General features: G+C 44.3%; 1 protein-coding gene across 1 annotated transcript in view; it reads right to left on the reverse strand.

The window, feature by feature from the left end:
• The window catches only part of LOC135508389 (kinesin-like protein KIF26B), a 233,089-nt gene that overhangs the window by 129,603 nt on the left and 78,095 nt on the right, over window positions 1–25,391 (reverse strand). Inside the window, 2 exon segments of the mRNA XM_064928533.1 lie at window positions 4,926–5,092; window positions 9,644–10,336. Of these exon segments, the coding sequence (XP_064784605.1) occupies window positions 4,926–5,092; window positions 9,644–10,336 (860 nt within the window).

Raw genomic sequence — 25,391 nt, forward strand, 5'->3', positions numbered from 1 at the left:
CAAAAATATAAATTGCAAAGTCAAGTACAGATACCGCAAAGAACTACTTCAGTAGTACTTTAAAGTTGTTGTTTTTTACTTAAGTACTTTACACCACTGCATAACGGTGAGCGGACCTTTATCCAGCTCCTGTAAAAAGTGGGTCAAACCCTCCATATTATAAATGGCCTTGTCTGAATGATACACCCACAGGGATCTGTTACGGTGCCTGTAACTCTGTTTAGACATGACTACTTAAAACATTGCCTTGTCTGAATGATACACCCACAGGGATCTGTTACGGTGCCTGTAACTCTGTTTAGACATGACTACTTAAAACATTGCCTTGTCTGAATGATACACCCACAGGGATCTGTTACGGTGCCTGTAACTCTGTTTAGACATGACTACTTAAAACATTGCCTTGTCTGAATGATACACCCACAGGGATCTGTTACGGTGCCTGTAACTCTGTTTAGACATGACTACTTAAAACATTGCCTTGTCTGAATTATACACCCACAGGGATCTGTTACGGTGCCTGTAACTCTGTTTAGACATGACTACTTAAAACATTGCCTTGTCTGAATGATACACCCACAGGGATCTGTTACGGTGTCTGTAACTCTGTTTAGACATGACTACTTAAAACATTGCCTTGTCTGAATGATACACCCACAGGGATCTGTTACGGTGCCTGTAACTACTTAAAACATTGCCTTGTCTGAATGATACACCCACAGGGATCTGTTACGGTGCCTGTAACTCTGTTTAGACATGACTACTTAAAACATTGCCTTGTCTGAATGATACACCCACAGGGATCTGTTACGGTGCCTGTAACTCTGTTTAGACATGACTACTTAAAACATTGCCTTGTCTGAATGATACACCCACAGGGATCTGTTACGGTGCCTGTAACTCTGTTTAGACATGACTACTTAAAACATTGCCTTGTCTGAATGATACACCCACAGGGATCTGTTACGGTGCCTGTAACTCTGTTTAGACATGACTACTTAAAACATTGCCTTGTCTGAATTATACACCCACAGGGATCTGTTACGGTGCCTGTAACTCTGTTTAGACATGACTACTTAAAACATTGCCTTGTCTGAATGATACACCCACAGGGATCTGTTACGGTGCCTGTAACTCTGTTTAGACATGACTACTTAAAACATTGCCTTGTCTGAATGATACACCCACAGGGATCTGTTACGGTGCCTGTAACTCTGTTTAGACATGACTACTTAAAACATTGCCTTGTCTGAATGATACACCCACAGGGATCTGTTACGGTGCCTGTAACTCTGTTTAGACATGACTACTTAAAACATTGCCTTGTCTGAATGATACACCCACAGGGATCTGTTACGGTGCCTGTAACTCTGTTTAGACATGACTACTTAAAACATTGCCTTGTCTGAATGATACACCCACAGGGATCTGTTACGGTGCCTGTAACTCTGTTTAGACATGACTACTTAAAACATTGCCTTGTCTGAATGATACACCCACAGGGATCTGTTACGGTGCCTGTAACTCTGTTTAGACATGACTACTTAAAACATTGCCTTGTCTGAATTATACACCCACAGGGATCTGTTACGGTGCCTGTAACTCTGTTTAGACATGACTACTTAAAACATTGCCTTGTCTGAATTATACACCCACAGGGATCTGTTACGGTGCCTGTAACTCTGTTTAGACATGACTACTTAAAACATTGCCTTGTCTGAATTATACACCCACAGGGATCTGTTACGGTGCCTGTAACTCTGTTTAGACATGACTACTTAAAACATTGCCTTGTCTGAATTATACACCCACAGGGATCTGTTACGGTGCCTGTAACTCTGTTTAGACATGACTACTTAAAACATTGCCTTGTCTTTTTAGGCCTTATCAATAGCCTAGTGAATTTAATATTTCTTATTGACTATGTTTGGCAGACTGCAATTTACAGTGGCCTAGCCCCTATATCAGGGTGAATGCTCTAGATGATGTTTAACAATGTATTTCTATATTGAAGCAATGCAACTAGAACAATGTGGACTGAAAACATGTTTAACATATTTAGCAAATATGGGGCAGGCTATTTAACGAATTAGGCTATAACGAACTAACATTCGAATTGGAGTTGATGACAACGCAATACATACATTTTTAAAAATATATAACCTGAAGAAACACCATATTTAGCCATGGAGCACGTTCTGATTGGCCAGTGAGGAGCCACGCCTCAACACACCCACAACTTGTTAATTCATCAAAACCCAGCTGCTGCACCCAGCAGCACACCCCCGAACACACCCCCGAACCTAGAACGCTACAGCCAGAGGTAAGATTTGCCATTGCATTATGTTTGTTGAAATAGAGCCCATGGTGTCTGCCGCACAGATAGCAGAGTTAACATACAACACAGTTATCTAATTGTATCTCTATTCCTCCCTCTCTCCCTAACTATGTCAGGATGGAGAGAACAGAGACAAGGACTTAAGACAAATTAAAGGTTAGAATTATAAATCTAGAAGAAAGACTACAGATCAGAGGTTTGGGTTTAATCTACAGAGATCAGAGGTGGTATATCCTTACTTATAAACTGGGTGGTTCGAGCCCTGAATGCTGATTGGCTGACAGCCGCTCTATATCAGGCCATATATCACGGGTATAACAAAACACGTATTTTTACTGCTCTAATTACATTGGTAACCAGTTTATAATATCAATAAGGCACCTCTGGGTTTTGTGGTCGTTGTGCCTAAGAACAGCCCATAGCCGTGTTATATTGGCCAAATATCACACCCCCTCTGACCTTATTGCTTAATTATCAACCGGGTGGTTCGAGCCCCGAATGCTGATTGGCCTTGCGTTGTGCCTAAGAACAGCCCATAGCCGTGGTATATCGGCCATTTACCACACCCCCCAGGCCTTATTGCTTTAATCTAGCCAGAAAACATTCAGCAGTATAGGGAGATAGGACATTTAGGATAAGGTTTGTATTTGAGGGATGTGTAACACAATGTATTGCAGAGTGAAATACCTGTAGGTATGCAATGCAGAATCTGCCCTCACATTTTTTGTGGGACGGCGTTTAGAGGAGAATGTCGGCCTCGATGTCTTAATAACTGTCATAGATACAGACATGGAGATATTAATGTTTGACATTAGTTATTCATGTATCGCCTGAGTTATTGACGACTGTACTAGGATGTGTGCGTGTGTTTTATTGATGTACTGTCAGTCTCAATATTCCTGTTATTGATGATGTACAGAGCATTCAGAAAGTATTCAGGCTTTTTTCCACATTTTCTTACATTACAGCTTTTTCCCCTCATCAATCTACACACAATTCCCCATAATGAAGATGTATTATTAAAAATGTAATATGGAAATTACAGCCTCAAGTCTTCTTGTGTATGAAGCTACAAGCTTGGCACACCTGTATTTGGGAAGTTTCTCCCATTCTTCTCTGCAGAACCTCTCAAGCTCTGTCAGGTTGGATGGGGAGTATTGCTGCAAAGCTATTTTCAGGTCTCTCCAAAAATCGGGTTCAAGTCCGGAATCTGGCTGGACCACTGAAGTACATTCAGAGACTTGTCCCAAAGTCAATCCTGTGTTGTTTTGGCTGTAGGGTCATTTTCCTTTTAGAAGGTGAACCTTTGCCCCATTCTGAGGTCCTGAGTGCTCTGGATCAGGTTTTCATCAAGGTCCATTCATCTTTCCCTCGATCCTAACTAGTCTCCGAGTCCCTGCCTCTGAAAAACATCCCCACAGTATCATGCTGCCACCACCATGCTTTACCGTAGGGATGGTGCCAGGTTTCTTGCAGACGTGATGCTTCGCATTCAGGCCAAAGAGTTCAATCTTGGTTTCATCAGACCAGGGAATTTTGTTTCTCATGGTCTGAGAGTCCTTTAGGTGCCTTTTTGGCAAACTCTAAGTGGGCTGTCATGTGCCTTTTACTGAGGAGTGGCTTTTGGTAGAGTGCTGTAGAGATGGTTGTCCTTCTGAAAGGTTCTCCCATCTCCACAGAGGAACTCTGGAGCTCTGTCAGAGTGACTATTGGATTCTTGGTCACCTCCCTGACCAAGGCCCTTCTCCCGCGTTTGCTCAGTTTGGCCGGGAGTCCAGCTCTAGGAAGAGTCTTGGTGGTTCCAAACTTCTTCCAATTAAGAATGAAGGAGGACACTGTGTTCTTGAGGACTTTCAATGCTGGTACCATTCCCCAGATCTGTGCCTCAACACAATCCTGTCTCGGAGCTCTACGGACAATTTGTCCGACCTCATGGCTTGGTTTTTGCTCTGACATGCACTGTCAACTGTGGGACCTCAGAGACAGGTGTGTGCCTTTCCAAATCATGTCCAATTGAATTTACCACAGGTGGACCAATCAAGTTGTAGAAACATCTCAAGGATGATCAATGGAAACCAGATGCACCGGAGATCAATTTCGAGTCTCATAGCAAAGGGTCTGAATACTTATGTAAATACTTGTGTTTTTTATTTTTAATACATTTTAAAACATTTCTAAAATCCTGTTTTCATTTTGTCATTATGGGGTATTGTGTGTAAGATTGAGGCAAAACAGTTATTTAAATCAACTTTAGGATAAGGCTGTAACGTAGAAAAAATGTGGAAATGGTCAATACTTTCCGAATGCACTGTAACTTATACGTCTACTGAATATAGAACTGGTTAACAGGCCACACACACACACACACACACACACACACACACACACACACACACACACACACACACACACACACACACACACACACACACACACACACACACACACACACACACCTCTTTCCACACAGTTGACTCATTTGGGAAGATTGCAGGGGAAGGACTGAAGGACTCTGCAGGCCTTTGTCAGTGTGTGAGTGTCTACACTGTATGAAGGTGTGAAGTTGTATAAATCTGGTTGTTCTTACCTGGCGAAGAACGATGCAGCGGCAGAGGTGGTGGTTGGGGTTGCCGTGGTAACCTGCAAAGTGGGAGGGACCTGGGAGGGTGAGGGGGCGGGGAGATCAGCATTGTAGTCATTCAGAGCCTCCTCCGTCAGACCCTCTCTACACCCCTCTGATATCATCTGCGAGATCTACACACACACACACACACACACACACACACACACACACACACACACACACACACACACACACACACATACACACACATACACACACACATTATACAACAATAACAACACAAAAGAGAAAGGGGGACATCGGCGAGAGATGGTCACACATGTTGTGTGACTGTAACAACAACAGACAGAAACAGTAGTAAGAATATAGGACTGGAGGAACTACATCTGTTTGTTTGCTTTAAGGAGAGAAAAGAACAGGTTTTCCTTCCACTGGTGACACAGTGCCAGTCAGGCCAGAGGGAGACCTGGTGCCATCCTCCTCCATCTGTCACCTCCATATTACCCGACTGGCACAGCTCTCTCGCTCTCTCTCTCTCTCTCTCTCTCTCTCTCTGATTGTTCCTCTTGAACGTGTTGATCAAGTTAACCTTAACAATTTATTTTCACATTTTCAGTAATGTTTGTTAAGTATAAAGAATATTCATAAAACTAATGCATTGGATTCATCTAGTGATTCATATAGTATTTTTGACTATAGGTGCTTTAGATTGTATGGGGCTGTAAGTCCTATCCAGTATCCACAACTAATATGTTGTCCTACCTGGATGGATGAAGCTCAGCGGCCATTTTGTGCCAGCAGGCTCACGCCATATCGCTGTCTCAGCACTCTTTAAATGTCATCCCAATATAGAGAACCATTTATAAAGCTCTCTCTCTCCTTTTCTCCCCCCCCAAACCTCTCCTTCTCCATCTCCTCACTCTGCTTTCTCCTCAACTCCCTAGCTCCCTCTCCTTCAACGTGCACACACACCCCAGCAGTAGTGTAGCTCTGGAGGTTCTGTGTGACCTGTCTGAATTCACAGTGATTTATCATCATGTTCTCGCTCTGCTCTAATGGTAAAACAGGAGTGTTAATGTCACACTATGTTACTGCAGGGAAGAGGAGAGAGGAGCTACACAGGACACACACACACACACGGTTGATTGATTGGCTAATTAGTGTAGAAGTAGTCTACTTGCATCATCCACAGACCAAAATACCTGATTTAGAAACAGAAATATAGGACATCTGCCACATACACCATACTGGGAGGTGTATGTGTGTATGTGTGTACGTGTGTGTGTGTGTGTGGCTACTCGATCGGGTGCCAGCACTTGACTGCTTGCGGGAGCCTAACCCTTCTTGATTAGCGTGCAGCTGTTCTACACTGCTAAAGCATGTTATTAGTATCACAGGGCTATGCTACAGGCTAGGCTATATGCTACTATGGCATAATGTGAAGACAATGGCTGACTGATGGCTCTTTGATGGGCATCGTGCCATCTCAGCACAAGGAAAATGGAGGGAAGAAATCAAATGGACTCGTATATCTTAAAGCTCCTGAGTGGCGCAGCGGACAAAGGCACTGCATCTACAGACCCTGGTTCGATCCCGGGATGTATCACAACCGGCCGTGATCGGGAGTCCCATAGGACAGCACACAATTGGCCCAGTGTCGTCTGAGTTAGGGGAGGGTTTGGCCGGGGAAGGTAGGCCGTCATTGTAAAATAGGAATTTATTCTTAACTGACTTGCCTAGTTAAATAAAGGTTACATTTAAATAATAATAATAATATCCTCCTGACTTTATTCCACAGACACACAGTGTATTTCTAGTAGCACCCTGGGCTGTGTGCCAGCGGGCCTCAGAGAGGTGACCTTGGGACAGGGGATGGAGGGAGAGAGGAGAGAAAAGGAGGGAGGGGACGGAGGGAGAGAGGAGAGAAAATTAGGGAGGGGACAGAGGGAGAGAAAAGTAGGGAGGGGACGGAGGGAGAGAGGAGAGAAAAGGAGGGAGGGGACAGAGGGAGAGAAAAGGAGGGAGGGGACGGAGGGAGAGAGGAGAGAAAAGGAGGGAGGGGATGGAGGGAGAGAGGAGAGAAAAGGAGGGAGGGGACGGAGGGGGAGAGGAGAGAAAAGGAGGGAGGGGATGGAGGGAGAGAGGAGAGAAAAGGAGGGAGGGGACGGAGGGAGAGAGGAGAGAAAAGGAGGGAGGGGATGGAGGGAGAGAGGAGAGAAAAGGAGGGAGGGGACAGAGGGAGAGAGGAGAGAAAAGGAGGGAGGGGATGGAGGGAGAGAGGAGAGAAAAGGAGGGAGGGGATGGAGGGAGAGAGGAGAGAAAAGGAGGGAGGGGACAGAGGGAGAGAGGAGAGAAAAGGAGGGAGGGGACAGAGGGAGAGAAAAGGAGGAAGGGGACGGAGGGAGAGAGGAGAGAAAAGGAGGGAGGGGACGGAGGGAGAGAGGAGAGAAAAGGAGGGAGGGGACGGAGGGAGAGAAAAGGAGGGAGGGGACAGAGGGGTAGAAAAGGAGGTAGAGAGGAGAGAAAAGGAGGGAGGGGGAAAAAAGGAGGGAGTGAGGAGAGAAAGGGAAGGAGGGGACGGAGAGAGAGAAAAGGGGGGAGGGGACGGAGGGAGAGAGGAGAGAAAAGAAAAGGAGGGAGGGAGTGAAGGACACAGACAGGGGGTGAGGGATGATTCAACAGAAGGGTTAGAAAAAGGCTTAGGGGAGGTGAAGAAGGGTTAGGAGTGTAGGGGAAAGGTGAGTGAGGGAGAGACAAGATGATGATGAGTGGGGTGAGGAAGATGAGGGGAACAGGGGAGATGAGGAGGTAGGGAGATGAGGGGAACAGGGAGATGAGGCGGTAGGGAGATGAGGGGAACAGGGAGATGAGGCGGTAGGGAGATGAGGGGAACAGGGAGATGAGGCGGTAGGGAGATGAGGGGAACAGGGAGATGAGGGGAACAGGGGAGATGAGGGGAACAGGGAGATGAGGCGGTAGGGAGATGAGGGGAACAGGGAGATGAGGCGGTAGGGAGATGAACAGGGGAACAGGGAGATGAGGGGAACAGGGGAGATGAGGCGGTAGGGAGATGAGGGGAACAGGGGAGATGAGGGGAACAGGGAGATGAGGGGAACAGGGAGATGAGGGGAACAGGGAGATGAGGCGGTAGGGAGATGAGGGGAACAGGGGAGATGAGGGGAACAGGGGAGATGAAGGGAACAGGCGAGATGAGGAGGTAGGGAGATGAGGGGAACAGGGAGATGAGGCGGTAGGGAGATGAGGGGAACAGGGGAGATGAGGGGAACAGGGAGATGAGGGGAACAGGGAGATGAGGCGGTAGGGAGATGAGGGGAACAGGGAGATGAGGCGGTAGGGAGATGAGGGGAACAGGGAGATGAGGCGGTAGGGAGATGAGGGGAACAGGGGAGATGAAGGGAACAGGCGAATTGATGAGGGGAATAGGGAGATGAGGGGAACAGGGGAGATGAGGGGAACAGGGAGATGAGGGGAACAGGGAGATGAGGGGAACAGGGAGATGAGGGGAACAGGGAGATGAGGGGAACAGGGAGATGAGGCGGTAGGGAGATGAGGGGAACAGGGGAGATGAAGGGAACAGGCGAGATGAGGCGGTAGGGAGATGAGGGGAACAGGGAGATGAGGCGGTAGGGAGATGAGGGGAACAGGGGAGGTGAGGGGGTAGGGAGATGAGGGGAACAGGGGAACAGGGGAGGGAGATGAGGGGTAGGGAGATGGGAGGTGAGGGACAGGGAAATGAGGGGTAGGGAGATGTAGGGAGATGAGGGAACAGGGGAGATGAAGGGAGAGATGAGATGTAGGGAGGTGAGGGACAGGGGGTGGGAGAGAGATGTGAGGTGAGGGACAGGGGGTGGGAGAGGGAGATGTGAGGTGAGGGACAGGGGGTGGTAGGGTGATGTGAGGTGAGGGACAGGGGGTGGGAGAGAGAGATGTGAGGTGAGGGACAGGGGGTGGGAGAGAGAGATGTGAGGTGAGGGACAGGGGGTGGGAGAGAAAAATGTGAGGTGAGGGACAGGGGGTGGTAGGGTGATGAGGGAGAACAGGGATATTCATTATTACATGTAATCAGAACACAGGGCACTAACTCTCTCTCTCTCTCTCTCTCTCTCTCTCTCTCTCTAATTTGTACATACTTTAAGAACCCCCCCCCCACCCTCCCACCACCTGTCTCTTTCGATAACAGTTTACAGTCCTCACCCAGAAGCCTTTGTTCCAAGAGTTGTCCTCATCTTCCCTTCGGTTACCACTCTCAGCTGAGGACAGCCTCCACTCACATACATACACTTTGTCTGACCCATTGCTCATGGCTAATATACGTCATCAGGGCCAAACAATCTCATGAACCCTACGTGACTCGACACCCGGGACAGACTGCAACTCGATTTCAGAGGAAAAGGGAGGACAGAAGCTCAGTTCCACCTCTCCCTTTGGTCAACAAATTGGGGGAGACATTTTGAAAAACAAGGTCAATCGTTGTGAAAATGGGCCCTAAAGTCAGACACGGAACATAACAATTCCACATTTTGTTTTGTGCCAACCCTCTTTTCAGTTACGCCTTTTTGGAAACAAATCCACTTTCATTTATTTCGATCCTTTCCCCCCAATTCTATCTACCTGCACTTCAAAAAGATCATCATCACACACACACCACACCCACCACACCACACACACACACACACACACACACACACACACACACACACCTGGTAGGGGTAGAGTGTGACTCCTCCTCCATTGCTGCGAGACATGTACTGGTGAGCCTGCAGGGCTGCCGTGCTCAGTAACGCTCTGCTACCAGAACCGTTATTACTGGGGCTGTGGGGTGGCTGGGCCGGCTGAGCACCGCTGGCTTTACTGCTGTGTGCCGGAGAGACGTTCCTTCTCTCAACCCCCAAGCCGACCCCGAGGGAGCTGGGCTTGGACCCATGGCGGGGGTATCCTCCCTGATGCACAGAGGATGGAGCTGGCGATGAGGGGGCTGGGGCTAGAGCTGAAGAGGCTGCCTGGGCAGAGGTTTGCCCCACAGATGCTGCACCTTGGCAGGGGTTGGAGGCAGTGTGGCTGGGGCTTGAGGATGATGCACTAGAGGAGGACGGAGGCATGGTAGGGTGGTGTGGGTGTGGATGGGGGTAGGCTGCTGAGGCTGGGAGGAGGTAGGCCCAGTCCCGTGGTGCTGCAGGGCCCTGGGGAGGGCCACTGCGGCTGGGCAGGGTGGGGGGCGAGCTGGGGGACAGGTCCCACTGGTCCAAGGTCAGCACCATGTGGACTGCTTCCTGTTTCAGCTGGGTCAGATGAGTGGAACACACGTCACAGCGACTGTCACGCTCGTTCCACGCCCGCCGCGAGCTGTTGGGCACCTGGAGCTTGTCGTGGAGGAGGAGGGAGAAGGAGGGATCCTACGAAATATAGAGAGCAAGAGAAGGAGAAAGGTGATTAGTTAAGTTATTTACACTGGTTGACAACACTGCATCTTCACAATGCAGAGGACTGTGGATCTGAAATAGGCTGTGGTTGATTCTGATGGTAGCGGACATTACACTAACAATGGAGAAACTAACACACTCACACAGAACACACACACACAGAGAACACTGGATTTGTATCTATTTGAGCACTCTGAAGCTCTCTGTTCAGAGAGATAAAGCTTCTAAGAGTCGACTGAACAAACAAAAAGGTCTTTCTCCTGTCTGACTTTGTCTTTCTTCTTCTGCTAAACCAAACAAGCAGACAAAGGCAGAACTCATTAACCAAGTTGTTCAGAGAGAGATTGAAACTACAGATACAGAGAAATAAATGAAGAAAAGGGGAAAAATAAGAGCTACAGAGAGGAGAGAGAACAGGGTTGGGGTAGACAGAGAGAGACAGAGAGAGACAGAGAGACAGAGACACAGAGAGAGAGAGAGAGAGAGAGAGAGAGAGACAGAGAGAGACAGAGAGAGACAGAGAGAGACAGAGATAGTCCAAGGCCTGAGGTCATCTGCCTTTGGCCTGAAGAGCAGAAACCCGGACTTCACCAAAGAAATCGGTAATACAGACATTGTCATCTTGCAAGAAACCTGGTATAGAGGAGACAGACCCACTGGATGCCCTCTAGGTTACAGAGAGCTGGTAGTCCCATCCACCAAACTACCAGGTGTGAAACAGGAAGGGACTCAGGGGGTATGCTAATTTGGTATAGAGCAGACCTAACTCACTCCATTAAATTAATCAAAACAGGAACATTCTACATTTGGCTAGAAATTCAAAAGGAAATTATCCTAACAGAGAAAAATGTCCTCCTGTTTGCTACCTATATCCCCCACTAGAATCCCCATATTTTAATGAAGACAGCTTCTCCATCCTGGAGGGGGAAATCAACCATTTCCAGGCCCAGGGACATGTACTAGTCTGTGGTGACCTAAATGCCAGAACCGGACAAGAACCTGACACCCTCAGCACACAGGGGGACAAACACCTGCCTGGAGGTGACAGCATCCCCTCCCCGTATGCCCCCTAGGCACAACTATGACAACATAACCAACAAAAACGGGTCACAACTCCTGCAGCTCTGTCGCACGCTGGGTATGTACATAGTCAATGGTAGGCTTCGAGGGGACTCCTATGGTAGGTACACCTATAGCTCATCTCTTGGCAGTAGTACTGTAGACTACTTTATCACTGACCTCAACCCAGAGTCTCTCAGAGCGTTCACAGTCAGCCCACTGACACCCCTATCAGACCACAGCAAAATCACAGTCTACCTAAACAGAGCAATACTCAATCATGAGGCATCAAAGCCAAAGGAACTGAGTAACATTAAGAAATGCTATAGATGGAAGGAATGCAGTTTGGAAACCTACCAAAAAACAATTAGGCAACAACAAATTCAATCCCTTTTAGACAATTTCCTGGGTAAAACGTTCCACTGCAATAGTGAAGGTGTAAACTTGGCAGTAGAAAATCTTAACAGTATATTTGACCTCTCAGCTTCCCTATCAAATCTAAAAATCTCAAATAGAAAACCGAAGAAAATTAACAACAATGACAAATGGTTTGATGAAGAATGCAAAATTCTAAGAAAGAAATTGAGAAACCTGTCCAACCAAAAACATAGAGACCCGGAAAACCTGAGTCTACGCCTTCACTATGGTGAATCACTAAAACAATACAGAAATACACTACGGAAAAAGAAGGAACAGCATGTCAGAAATCAGCTCAATGTAATTGAAGAATCCATAGACTCTAACCACTTCTGGGAAAATTGGAAAACACTAAACAAACAACAACACGAAGAATTATCTATCCAAAATGGAGATGTATGGGTAAACCACTTCTCCAATCTTTTTGGCTCTATAACAAAGAATAAAGAGCAAAAACATATACATGATCAAATACAGATCTTAGAATCAACTATTAAAGACTACCAGAACCCACTGGATTCTCCAATAACATTGAATGAGTTACAGGACAAAATAAAAACCCTCCAACCCAAAAAGGCCTGTGGTGTTGATGGTATCCTCAATGAAATGATCAAATATACAGACAACAAATTCCAATTGGCTATACTAAAACTCTTTAACATCATCCTTAGCTCTGGCATCTTCCCCAATATTTGGAACCAAGGACTGATCACCCCAATCCACAAAAATGGAGACAAATTTGACCCCAATAACTACCGTGGAATATGCGTCAACAGTAACCTTGGGAAAATCCTCTGCATTATCATTAACAGCAGACTCGTACACTTCCTCAATGAAAACAATGTACTGAGCAAATGTCAAATTGGCTTTTTACCAAATTACCGTACAACAGACCATGTATTCACCCTGCACACCCCTAATTGACAACCAAACAAACCAAAACAAAGGCAAAGTCTTCTCATGCTTTGTTGATTTCAAAAAAGCCTTCGACTCAATTTGGCATGAGGGTCTGCTATACAAACTGTTGGAAAGTGGTGTTGGGGGTAAAACATACGACATCATAAAATCCATGTACACAAACAACAAGTGTGCGGTTAAAATTGGCAAAAAACACACACATTTCTTCACACAGGGTCGTGGGGTTAGACAGGGATGCAGCTTAAGCCCCACCCTCTTCAACATATATATCAACGAACTGGCGCGGGCACTAGAAAAGTCTGCAGCACCCGGCCTCACCCTACTAGAATCTGAAGTCAAATGTCTGCTGTTTGCTGATGATCTGGTGCTTCTGTCACCAACCAAGGAGGGCCTACAGCAGCACCTAGATCTTATGCACAGATTCTGTCAGACCTGGGCCCTGACAGTAAATCTCAGTAAGACCAAAATAATGGTGTTCCAAAAAAGGTCCAGTCACCAGGACCACAAATACAAATTCCATCTAGACACTGTTGCCCTAGAGCACACAAAAAACTATACATACCTTGGCCTAAACATCAGCGCCACAGGTAACTTCCACAAAGCTGTGAACGATCTGAGAGACAAGGCAAGAAGGGCATTCTATGCCATCAAAAGGAACATAAATTTCAACATACCAATTAGGATTTGGCTAAAAATACTTGAATCAGTCATAGAGCCCATTGCCCTTTATGGTTGTGAGGTCTGGGGTCCGCTCACCAACCAAGACTTCACAAAATGGGACAAACACCAAATTGAGACTCTTCAGCAGAATTCTGCAAAAATATCCTCAGTGTACAACGTAGAACACCAAATAATGCATGCAGAGCAGAATTAGGCCGATACCCACTAATTATCAAAATCCAGAAAAGAGCAGTTAAATTCTATAACCACCTAAAAGGAAGCGATTCCCAAACCTTCCACAACAAAGCCATCACCTACAGAGAGATGAAGGGAGAAGAGTCCCTAAGCAAGCTGGTCCTGGGGCTCTGTTCACAAACACACCCTACAGAGCCCCATGACAGCAGCACAATTAGACCCAACCAAATCATGAGAAAACAAAAAGATAATTACTTGACACACTGGAAAGAATTAACAAAAAAACAGAGCAAACTAGAATGCTATTTGGCCCTACACAGAGAGTACACAGCGGCAGAATACCTGACCACTGTGACTGACCCAAAATTAAGGAAAGCTTTGACTATGTACAGACTCAGCGAGCATAGCCTTGCTATTGAGAAAGGCCGACGTAGGCAGACATGGCTCTCAAGAGAAGACAGGCTATGTGCTCACTGCCCACAAAATGAGGTGGAAACTGAGCTGCACTTCCTAACCTCCTGCCCAATGTATGACCATATTAGAGAGACATATTTCCTCAGATTACACAGATCCACAAAGAATTCGAAAACAAATCCAATTTTGAAAAACTCCCATATCTACTGGGTGAAATTCCACAGTGTGCCATCAGAGCAGCAAGATTTGTGACCTGTTGCCACGAGAAAAGGGCAACCAGTGAAGAACACGCACCATTGTAAATACAACACATATCTATGCTTATTTATTTTATCTTGTGTCCTTTACCATTTGCACATTGTAAAAACACTGTATATATATATATATATATATAATATGACATTTGTAATGTCTTTATTGTTTTGAAACTTCTGTATGTGTGATGTCTACTGTTATTTTTTATTGTTTATTTCACTTTATATATTATATACCTTACTTGCTTTGGCAATGTTAACACATGTTTCCCATGCCAATAAAGCCCCTTGAATTGAATTGAATTGATAGTATAACAAAGAATAAAGAGCAAAAACATATACATGATCAAATACAGATCTTAGAATCAACTATTAAAGACTACCAGAACCCACTGGATTCTCCAATTACATTGAATGAGTTACAGGACAAAATAAAGACCCTCCAACCCAAAAAGGCCTGTGGTGTTGATGGTATCCTCAATGAAATGATCAAATATACAGACAACAAATTCCAATTGGCTATACTAAAACTCTTTAACATCATCCTTAGCTCTGGCATCTTCCCCAATATTTGGAACCAAGGACTGATCACCCCAATCCACAAAAATGGAGACAAATTTGACCCCAATAACTACCGTGGAATATGCGTCAACAGTAACCTTGGGAAAATCCTCTGCATTATCATTAACAGCAGACTCGTACACTTCCTCAATGAAAACAATGTACTGAGCAAATGTCAAATTGGCTTTTTACCAAATTACCGTACAACAGACCATGTATTCACCCTGCACACCCTAATTGACAACCAAACAAACCAAAACAAAGGCAAAGTCTTCTCATGCTTTGTTGTTTTCAAAAAAGCCTTTGACTCAATTTGGCATGAGGGTCTGCTATACAAACTGATGGAAAGTGGTGTTGGGGGTAAAACATACGACATCATAAAATCCATGTACACAAACAACAAGTGTGCGGTTAAAATTGGCAAAAAACTCACAAATTTCTTCACACAGGGTCGTGGGGTTAGACAGGGATGCAGCTTAAGCCCCACCCTCTTCAACATATATATCAACGAACTGGCGCGGGCACTAGAAAAGTCTGCAGCACCCGGCCTCACCCTACTAGAATCCGAAGTCAAATGTCTGCTGTTTGCTGATGATCTGGTACTTCTGTCACCAACCAAGGAGGGCCTACAGCAGCACCTAGATCTTATGCACAGATTCTGTCAGACCTGGGCTCTGACAGTAAATCTCAGTAAGACCAAAATAATGGTGTTCCAAAAAAGGTCCAGTCACCAGGACCACAAATACAAATTCCATTTAGACACTGTTGCCCTAGAGCACACAAAAAACTATACATACCTTGGCCTAAACATCAGTGCCACAGGTAACTTCCACAAAGCTGTGAACGATCTGAGAGACAAGGCAAGAAGGGCATTCTATGCCATCAAAAGGAACATAAATTTCAACATACCAATTAGGATTTGGCTAAAAATACTTGAATCAGTCATAGAGCCCATTGCCCTTTATGGTTGTGAGGTCTGGGGTCCGCTCACCAACCAAGACTTCACAAAATGGGACAAACACCAAATTGAGACTCTGCACGCAGAATTCTGCAAAAATATCCTCTGTGTACAACGTAGAACACCAAATAATGCATGCAGAGCAGAATTAGGCCGATACCCACTAATTATCAAAATCCAGAAAAGAGCTGTTAAATTCTATAACCACCTAAAAGGAAGCGATTCCCAAACCTTCCATAACAAAGCCATCACCTACAGAGAGATGAATCTAGAGAAGAGTCCCCTAAGCAAGCTGGTCCTGATGCTCTGTTCACAAACACAAACACACCCTACAGAGCCCCAGGACAGCAGCACAATTAGACCCAACCAAATCATGAGAAACAAAAAGATAATTACTTGACACATTGGAAAGAATTAACAAAAAAAACAGAGCAAACTAGAATGCTATTTGGCCCTGAACAGAGAGTACACAGCGGCAGAATACCTGACCACTGTGACTGACCCAAAATTAAGGAAAGCTTTGACTATGTACAGACTCAGTGAGCATAGCCTTGCTATTGAGAAAGGCCGCCGTAGGCAGACCTGGCTCGCAAGAGAAGACAGGCTCTGTGCTCACTGCCCACAAAATGAGGTGGAAACTGAGCTGCACTTCCTAACCTCCTGCCCAATGTATGACCATATTAGAGAGACATATTTCCCTCAGATTACACAGATCCACAAGAATTCGAAAACAAATCCAACTTTGATAAACTCCCATATCTACTGGGTGAAATTCCACAGTGTGCCATCACAGCAGCAATATTTGTGACCTGTTGCCACGAGAAAAGGGCAACCAGTGAAGAACAAACACCATTGTAAATACATACAACCCATATTTATGCTTATTTATTTTATCTTGTGTCCTTTAACCATTTGTACATTGTTAAAACACTGTATATATATAATATGACATTTGTAATGTCTTTATTGTTTTGAAACTTCTGTATGTGTAATGTGTACTGTTAATTTTTAGTGTTTATTTCACTTTATATATTCACTTTATATATTATCTACCTCACTTGCTTTAGCAATGTTAACACATGTTTCCCATGCCAATAAAGCCCTTGAATTGAATTGACAGAGGAGAGAGAACAGGGTTGGGGTAGACAGAGAGAGAGAGACACAGAGAGAGACACACGGAGAGAGACACACAGAAAGAGAGAGAGACAGAGTCTGGAGTCTGAAGACAGCATTATTCTCCACTCTGCTATACCTGTATAAAGCCTGGAGTCTGAAGGCAGCATTATTCTCCACTCTGCTATACCTGTATAAAGCCTGGAGTCTGAAGGCAGCATTATTCTCCACTCTGCTATACCTGTATAAAGCCTGGAGTCTGAAGGCAGCATTATTCTCCACTCTGCTATACCTGTATAAAGCCTGGAGTCTGGCAGTCTGTATAAAGCCTGGAGTCTGAAGACAGCATTATTCTCCACTCTGCTATACCTGGCAGCATTATTCTCCACTCTGCTATACCTGTATAAAGCCTGGAGTCTGAAGGCAGCATTATTCTCCACTCTGCTATACCTGTATAAAGCCTGGAGTCTGAAGGCAGCATTATTCTCCACTCTGCTATACCTGTATAAAAAGTCTGAAGGCAGCATTATTCTCCAGCTATCTGTATAAAGCCTGGAGTCTGAAGGCAGCATTATTCTCCACTCTGCTATACCTGTATAAAGCCTGGAGTCTGAAGGCCGCATTATTCTCCACTCTGCTATACCTGTATAAAGCCTGGAGTCTGAAGGCAGCATTATTCTCTAGCAAACCTCCCACCATGACTCAATAGGCAGAGAGCTCCTATATGTCTATCACCAGGGTAGGAGCCGAGACACACACACGTCAATGTGTCATAGTCTTGAAATGTCAGAACTAGTGGGTTTGATTCCCGTTGGGGCCACCCATATGAAAATGTATTCATGACTGTAAGTCACTTTGGATAAACCTGTTTGTTAAATGGTATACATTATATCAGGTACAGGGGTTTTAGTCCACATGTAAACAGAAGTTACTTATTTAGCTTTGTGGGTGACCTGACCAAATTCACATAGAAATGCGAGTCATGGGCCTCCCGGGTGGCGCAGTGGTTAAGGGCGCTGTACTGCAGCGCCAGCTGTGCCATCAGAGTCTCTGGGTTTGCGCCCAGGCTCTGTCACAACCGGCGCGACCGGGAGGTCCATGGGGCGACGCACAATTGGCCCAGCGTCATCCGGGTTTGGGAGGGCTTGGTCGGTAGGGATGTCCTTGTCTCATCGCGTGCACTCCTGTGACGGGCCGGGTGCAGTGCACGCTAACCAAGGTTGACAGGTGCACGGTGATTCCTCCGACACATTGGTGCGGCTGGCTTCCGGGTTGGATGTTGCTGTGTTAAGAAGCAGTGCGGCTCGGTTGGGTTTTGTATCGGAGGACGCATGACTTTCAACCTTCGTCTCTCCCGAGCCCGTAAGGGAGTTGTAGCGAGAGTTGTAGCGATGAGACAAGATAGTAGCTACTAAACAATTGGATACCATGAAATTGGGGAGAAAAAGGGGTAAAATTCAAGCTCTGTCATTCGTATTGAAAGCTGATAAGCGGCAGATCTGTTCTATGGGCGCTATTTCTATTCTTCCCGTCCTTGTTATGTTATCATCTCTCCCATATAAGGGATGAGGATCTAATGGTGTTCCAGGTAATGGCCTAACCAGTCCATGTGAATGTTTACTGACCTGGCTATGTGCTCACACACACACACAGAGTGATGCTAGGAGACGCTGCGAGCTGGACCTCTCTCTGACACTAATTCACATGTGTTTGTTTCAGTGCTGCTATGTGACACACACACACACACACACACACACACACACACACACACACACACACACACACACACACACACAGGGCTCTTTGTCTTTGTCTGAACTTTTTATTTATAGACCCAATCACCATCACTAACCAGGGCCACACGAACACACGCTAAAACAGTTTCCTCCTTAACACCGCTCTACGTAACGGGAGCTGGAATGAGCTGTGACCAATCAGCCTCTGTGACACACACACATAAACAAACCAGCTCCTCTGGTCCTAGGGGTTGCTAGTGAGTGAAGGACAGTAGAACTGATCTGGATAACTCCTTCCATAGAATAGCACCTCCTTCAAACCCATCTGATATATAGTATGATCAGATAATAATGTTTTTAATACACAATATAAGTACAGTATTATTAGTGCTATTACCTCTACTACCAGTACATGTATACACTCAGAACAAATGCTGCTCTAGATTTTTTTGCTGTCCCCATAGGAGAAACCTTTGAAGAACCCTTTTGGGGTCCAGGTAGAGCCCTTTCCACAAAGGGTTCTACATGGAACCAAAAAGGGTTCTACCTGGAACCAAAATAGGGACAGCCGAAGAACCCTTTTGGAACCCTGTTTTTCCTAAGAGTGTACTGCAAGTAGTAATTACTCCTACCACTACCACCAATATAGTACTACTCTGAACCCTCTCAGAGCCTCTGTAGGATGTATGACAGCTGTAATGTTCTGAACCCTCTCAGAGCCTCTGTAGGATGTATGACAGCTGTAATGTTCTGAACCCTCTCAGAGCCTCTGTAGGATGTATGACAGCTGTAATGTTCTGAACCCTCTCAGAGCCTCTGTAGGATGTATGACAGCTGTAATGTTCTGAACCTCTCTCAGAGCCTCTGTAGGATGTATGACAGCTGTAATGTTCTGAACCCTCTCAGAGCCTCTGTAGGATGTATGACAGCTGTAATGTTCTGAACCCTCTCAGAGCCTCTGTAGGATGTATGACAGCTGTAATGTGTTCCTCATTAAATAACCCATTAAATAAAGACACACACGTCTCAGCCACAGGGACCACAGGGGCCACAGGGACTTTATAGTGATTATGGACCATACATCTACTTAACTGGATAGCTATTGAATCAACGGGCACTGTTTATTACATGCTGTCTCAATAAAGTTTGATGTGATTTGATGTTAAACATAACATTCAGCAGGCAGACAGTAACCCTAACCATAACCCTAATTCCTCCATTAACTCCTAACCCTCCCCTAATTCCAACAGTAACTCCTCCCCTCCATCATCCTAATTCCAACAGTAACTCCTAACCATAACCCTATTTCCAACAGTATCCCTAACCATAACCCTAATTCCAACAGTATCCCCTAACCATAACCCTAATTCCAACAGTCCCCCTAACCATCCCCTATCCCCCCAACAGTGCCCCTTCCCCATCCCCCTAACCCCCTATCCACCCCCCTATATTCCAACAGTAATCCTTTAATTAACCATTCAAACCTAATTCCAACAGTAAGCCTAACCATAACCCTAAATTTCCAACAGTAACCCTAACCATAACCCTAATTCCAACAGTAAGCCTAACCATAACCCTAATTCCAACAGTAATCCTAACCATAACCCTAATTCCAACAGTAACCCTAACCATAACCCTAACCATAACCCTATTTCCAACAGTAACCCTAACCATAACCCTAACCATAACCCTATTTCCAACAGTAACCCTAACCATAACCTAATTCCAACAGTAACCCTAACCATAACCCTATTTCCAACAGTAACCCTAACCATAACCCTAATTCCAACAGTAACCCTAACCATAACCCTAACCATAACCCTATTTCCAACAGTAACCCTAACCATAACCTAACCATAACCCTATTATTTCCAACAGTAACCCTAACCATAACCCTAATTCCAACAGTAACCCTAACCATAACCCTAATTCCAACAGTAACCCTAACCATAACCCTAATTCCAACAGTAACCCTAACCATAACCCTAATTCCCATAACCCTAATTTCCAACAGTAACCCTAACCATAACCCTAATTCCAACAGTAACCCTAACCATAACCCTAACCATAACCCTAATTCCAACAGTAACCCTAACCATAACCCTAATTCCAACAGTAAGCCTAACCATAACCCTAATTCCAACAGTAACCCTAACCATAACCCTATTTCCAACAGTAACCCTAACCATAACCCTAATTCCAACAGTAACCCTAACCATAACCCTATTTCCAACAGTAACCCTAACCATAACCCTAATTCCAACAGTAACCCTAACCATAACCCTAATTCCAACAGTAACCCTAACCATAACCCTAATTCCAACAGTAACCCTAACCATAACCCTAATTCCACCTAATTCCAACAGTAACCCTAACCATAACCCTAATTCCAACAGTAACCCTAACCATAACCCTATTTCCAACAGTAACCCTAACCATAACCCTAATTCCAACAGTAACCCTAACCATAACCCTAATTCCAACAGTAACCCTAACCATAACCCTAATTCCAACAGTAACCCTAACCATAACCCTAATTCCAACAGTAACCCTAACCATAACCCTAATTCCAACAGTAACCCTAACCATAACCCTAATTCCAACAGTAACCCTAACCATAACCCTATTTCCAACAGTAACCCTAACCATAACCCTATTTCCAACAGTAACCCTAACCATAACCCTAATTCCAACAGTAACCCTAACCATAACCCTATTTCCAACAGTAACCCTAACCATAACCCTAATTCCAACAGTAACCCTAACCTAACCCTATTTCCAACAGTAACCCTAACCATAACCCTAATTCCAACAGTAACCCTAACCATAACCCTATTTCCAACAGTAACCCTAACCATAACCCTAATTCCAACAGTAACCTAACCATAACCCTATTTCCAACAGTAACCCTAACCATAACCCTATTTCCAACAGTAACCCTAACCATAACCCTAATTCCAACAGTAACCCTAACCATAACCCTAATTCCAACAGTAACCTAACCATAACCCTAATTCCAACAGTAACCCTAACCATAACCCTATTTCCAACAGTAACCCTAACCATAACCCTAACCATAACCCTAATTCCAACAGTAACCCTAACCATAACCCTAATTCCAACAGTAACCCTAACCATAACCCTATTTCCAACAGTAACCCTAACCATAACCCTAATTCCAACAGTAACCTAACCATAACCCTATTTCCAACAGTAACCCTAACCATAACCCTAACCATAACCCTAATTCCAACAGTAACCCTAACCATAACCCTAATTCCAACAGTAACCCTAACCATAACCCTAATTCCAACAGTAACCCTAACCATAACCCTAATTCCAACAGTAACCCTAACCATAACCCTATTTCCAACAGTAAGCCTAACCCTAACCCTATTTCCAACAGTAACCCTAACCATAACCCTAATTCCAACAGTAACCCTAACCATAACCCTATTTCCAACAGTAACCCTAACCATAACCCTAATTCCAACAGTAACCCTAACCAAAACCCTATTTCCAACAGTAACCCTAACCATAACCCTAACCATAACCCTATTTCCAACAGTAACCCTAACCATAACCCTAATTCCAACAGTAACCCTAACCATAACCCTAATTCCAACAGTAACCCTAACCATAACCCTAATTCCAACAGTAACCCTAACCATAACCCTAATTCCAACAGTAACCCTAACCATAACCCTAATTCCAACAGTAACCCTAACCATAACCCTAATTCCAACAGTAACCCTAACCATAACCCTAATTCCAACAGTAACCCTAACCATAACCCTAATTCCAACAGTAACCCTAACCATAACCCTAATTCCAACAGTAACCCTAACCATAACCCTAATTCCAACAGTAACCCTAACCATAACCCTAATTCCAACAGTAACCCTAACCATAACCCTAATTCCAACAGTAACCCTAACCATAACCCTAATTCCAACAGTAACCCTAACCATAACCCTAATTCCAACAGTAACCCTAACCATAACCCTAACCAACAGTAACCCTAACCATAACCCTAATTCCAACAGTAACCCTAACCATAACCCTAATTCCAACAGTAACCCTAACCATAACCCTAATTCCAACAGTAACCCTAACCATAACCCTAATTCCAACAGTAACCCTAACCATAACCCTATTTCCAACAGTAACCCTAACCATAACCCTAATTCCAACAGTAACCCTAACCATAACCCTAATTCCAACAGTAACCCTAACCATAACCCTATTTCCAACAGTAACTAACCTAACCATAACCCTATTTCCAACAGTAACCCTAACCATAACCCTATTTCCAACAGTAACCCTAACCATAACCCTAACCATAACCCTAATTCCAACAGTAACCCTAACCATAACCCTATTTCCAACAGTAACCCTAACCATAACCCTAATAACCCTATTTCCAACAGTAACCCTAACCCTAATTCCAACAGTAACCTAACCATAACCCTATTTCCAACAGTAACCCTAACCATAACCCTACCCTTTCCAACAGTAACCCTAACCATAACCCTAATTCCAACAGTAACCCTAACCATAACCCTATTTCCAACAGTAACCCTAACCATAACCCTAATTCCAACAGTAACCCTAACCATAACCCTAATTCCAACAGTAACCCTAACCATAACCCTAATTCCAACAGTAACCCTAACCATAACCCTATTTCCAACAGTAACCCTAACCATAACCCTAATTCCAACAGTAACCCTAACCATAACCCTATTTCCAACAGTAACCCTAACCATAACCCTAACCATAACCCTATTTCCAACAGTAACCCTAACCATAACCCTAATTCCAACAGTAACCCTAACCATAACCCTAATTCCAACAGTAACCCTAACCTAACCATAACCCTAATTCCAACAGTAACCCTAACCATAACCCTAATTCCAACAGTAACCCTAACCATAACCCTATTTCCAACAGTAACCCTAACCATAACCCTATTTCCAACAGTAACCCTAACCATAACCCTATTTCCAACAGTAACCCTAACCATAACCCTAATTCCAACAGTAACCCTAACCATAACCCTAATTAATTCCAACAGTAACCCTAACCATAACCCTAACCATAACCCTATTTCCAACAGTAACCCTAACCATAACCCTATTTCCAACAGTAACCCTAACCATAACCCTATTTCCAACAGTAACCCTAACCATAACCCTAATTCCAACAGTAACCCTAACCATAACCCTAATTCCTAACCATAACCCTAATTAACCATAACCCTAACCATAACCCTATTTCCAACAGTAACCCTAACCATAACCCTATTTCCAACAGTAACCCTAACCATAACCCTATTTCCAACAGTAACCCTAACCATAACCCTAATTCCAACAGTAACCCTAACCATAACCCTATTTCCAACAGTAACCCTAACCATAACCCTAATTCCAACAGTAACCCTAACCATAACCCTATTTCCAACAGTAACCATAACCCTAACCATAACCCTATTTCCAACAGTAACCCTAACCATAACCCTAATTCCAACAGTAACCCTAACCATAACCCTATTTCCAACAGTAACCCTAACCATAACCCTAATTCCAACAGTAACCCTAACCATAACCCTATTTAACCATAACCCTAACCATAACCCTATTTCCAACAGTAACCCTAACCATAACCCTAATTCCAACAGTAACCCTAACCATAACCCTAATTCCAACAGTAACCCTAACCATAACCCTAATTCCAACAGTAACCCTAACCATAACCCTATTTCCAACAGTAACCCTAACCATAACCCTATTTCCAACAGTAACCCTAACCATAACCATATTTCCAAGAGTAACCCTAACCATAACCCTAACCATAACCCTAATTCCAACAGTAAGCCTAACCATAACCCTATTTCCAACAGTAACCCTAACCATAACCCTAACCATAACCCTAATTCCAACAGTAACCCTAACCATAACCCTAATTCCAACAGTAACCCTAACCATAACCCTAATTCCAACAGTAACCCTAACCATAACCCTAATTCCAACAGTAACCCTAACCATAACCCTAATTCGAACAGTAACCCTAACCATAACCCTATTTCCAACAGTAACCCTAACCATAACCCTATTTCCTAACCATAACCCTAATTCCAACAGTAACCCTAACCATAACCCTATTTCCAACAGTAACCCTAACCATAACCCTAATTCCAACAGTAACCCTAACCATAACCCTATTTCCAACAGTAACCCTAACCATAACCCAATTTCCAACAGTAACCCTAACCATAACCCTAATTCCAACAGTAACCCTAACCATAACCCTATTTCCAACAGTAACCCTAACCATAACCCTAACCATAACCCTATTTCCAACAGTAACCCTAACCATAACCCTAATTCCAACAGTAACCCTAACCATAACCCTATTTCCAACAGTAACCCTAACCATAACCCTAATTCCAACAGTAACCCTAACCATAACCCTATTTCCAACAGTAACCCTAACCATAACCCTAATTCCAACAGTAACCCTAACCATAACCCTAATTCCAACAGTAACCCTAACCATAACCCTAATTCCAACAGTAACCCTAACCATAACCCTAATTTCCAACAGTAACCCTAACCATAACCCTATTTCCAACAGTAACCCTAATTCCAACAGTAACCCTAACCATAACCCTAATTCCAACAGTAACCCTAACCATAACCCTAATTCCAACAGTAACCCTAACCATAACCCTATTTCCAACA

Source organism: Oncorhynchus masou, chromosome 21, assembly GCF_036934945.1.
Source record: "Oncorhynchus masou masou isolate Uvic2021 chromosome 21, UVic_Omas_1.1, whole genome shotgun sequence".
Taxonomy (NCBI): Eukaryota; Metazoa; Chordata; class Actinopteri; order Salmoniformes; family Salmonidae; genus Oncorhynchus; species Oncorhynchus masou.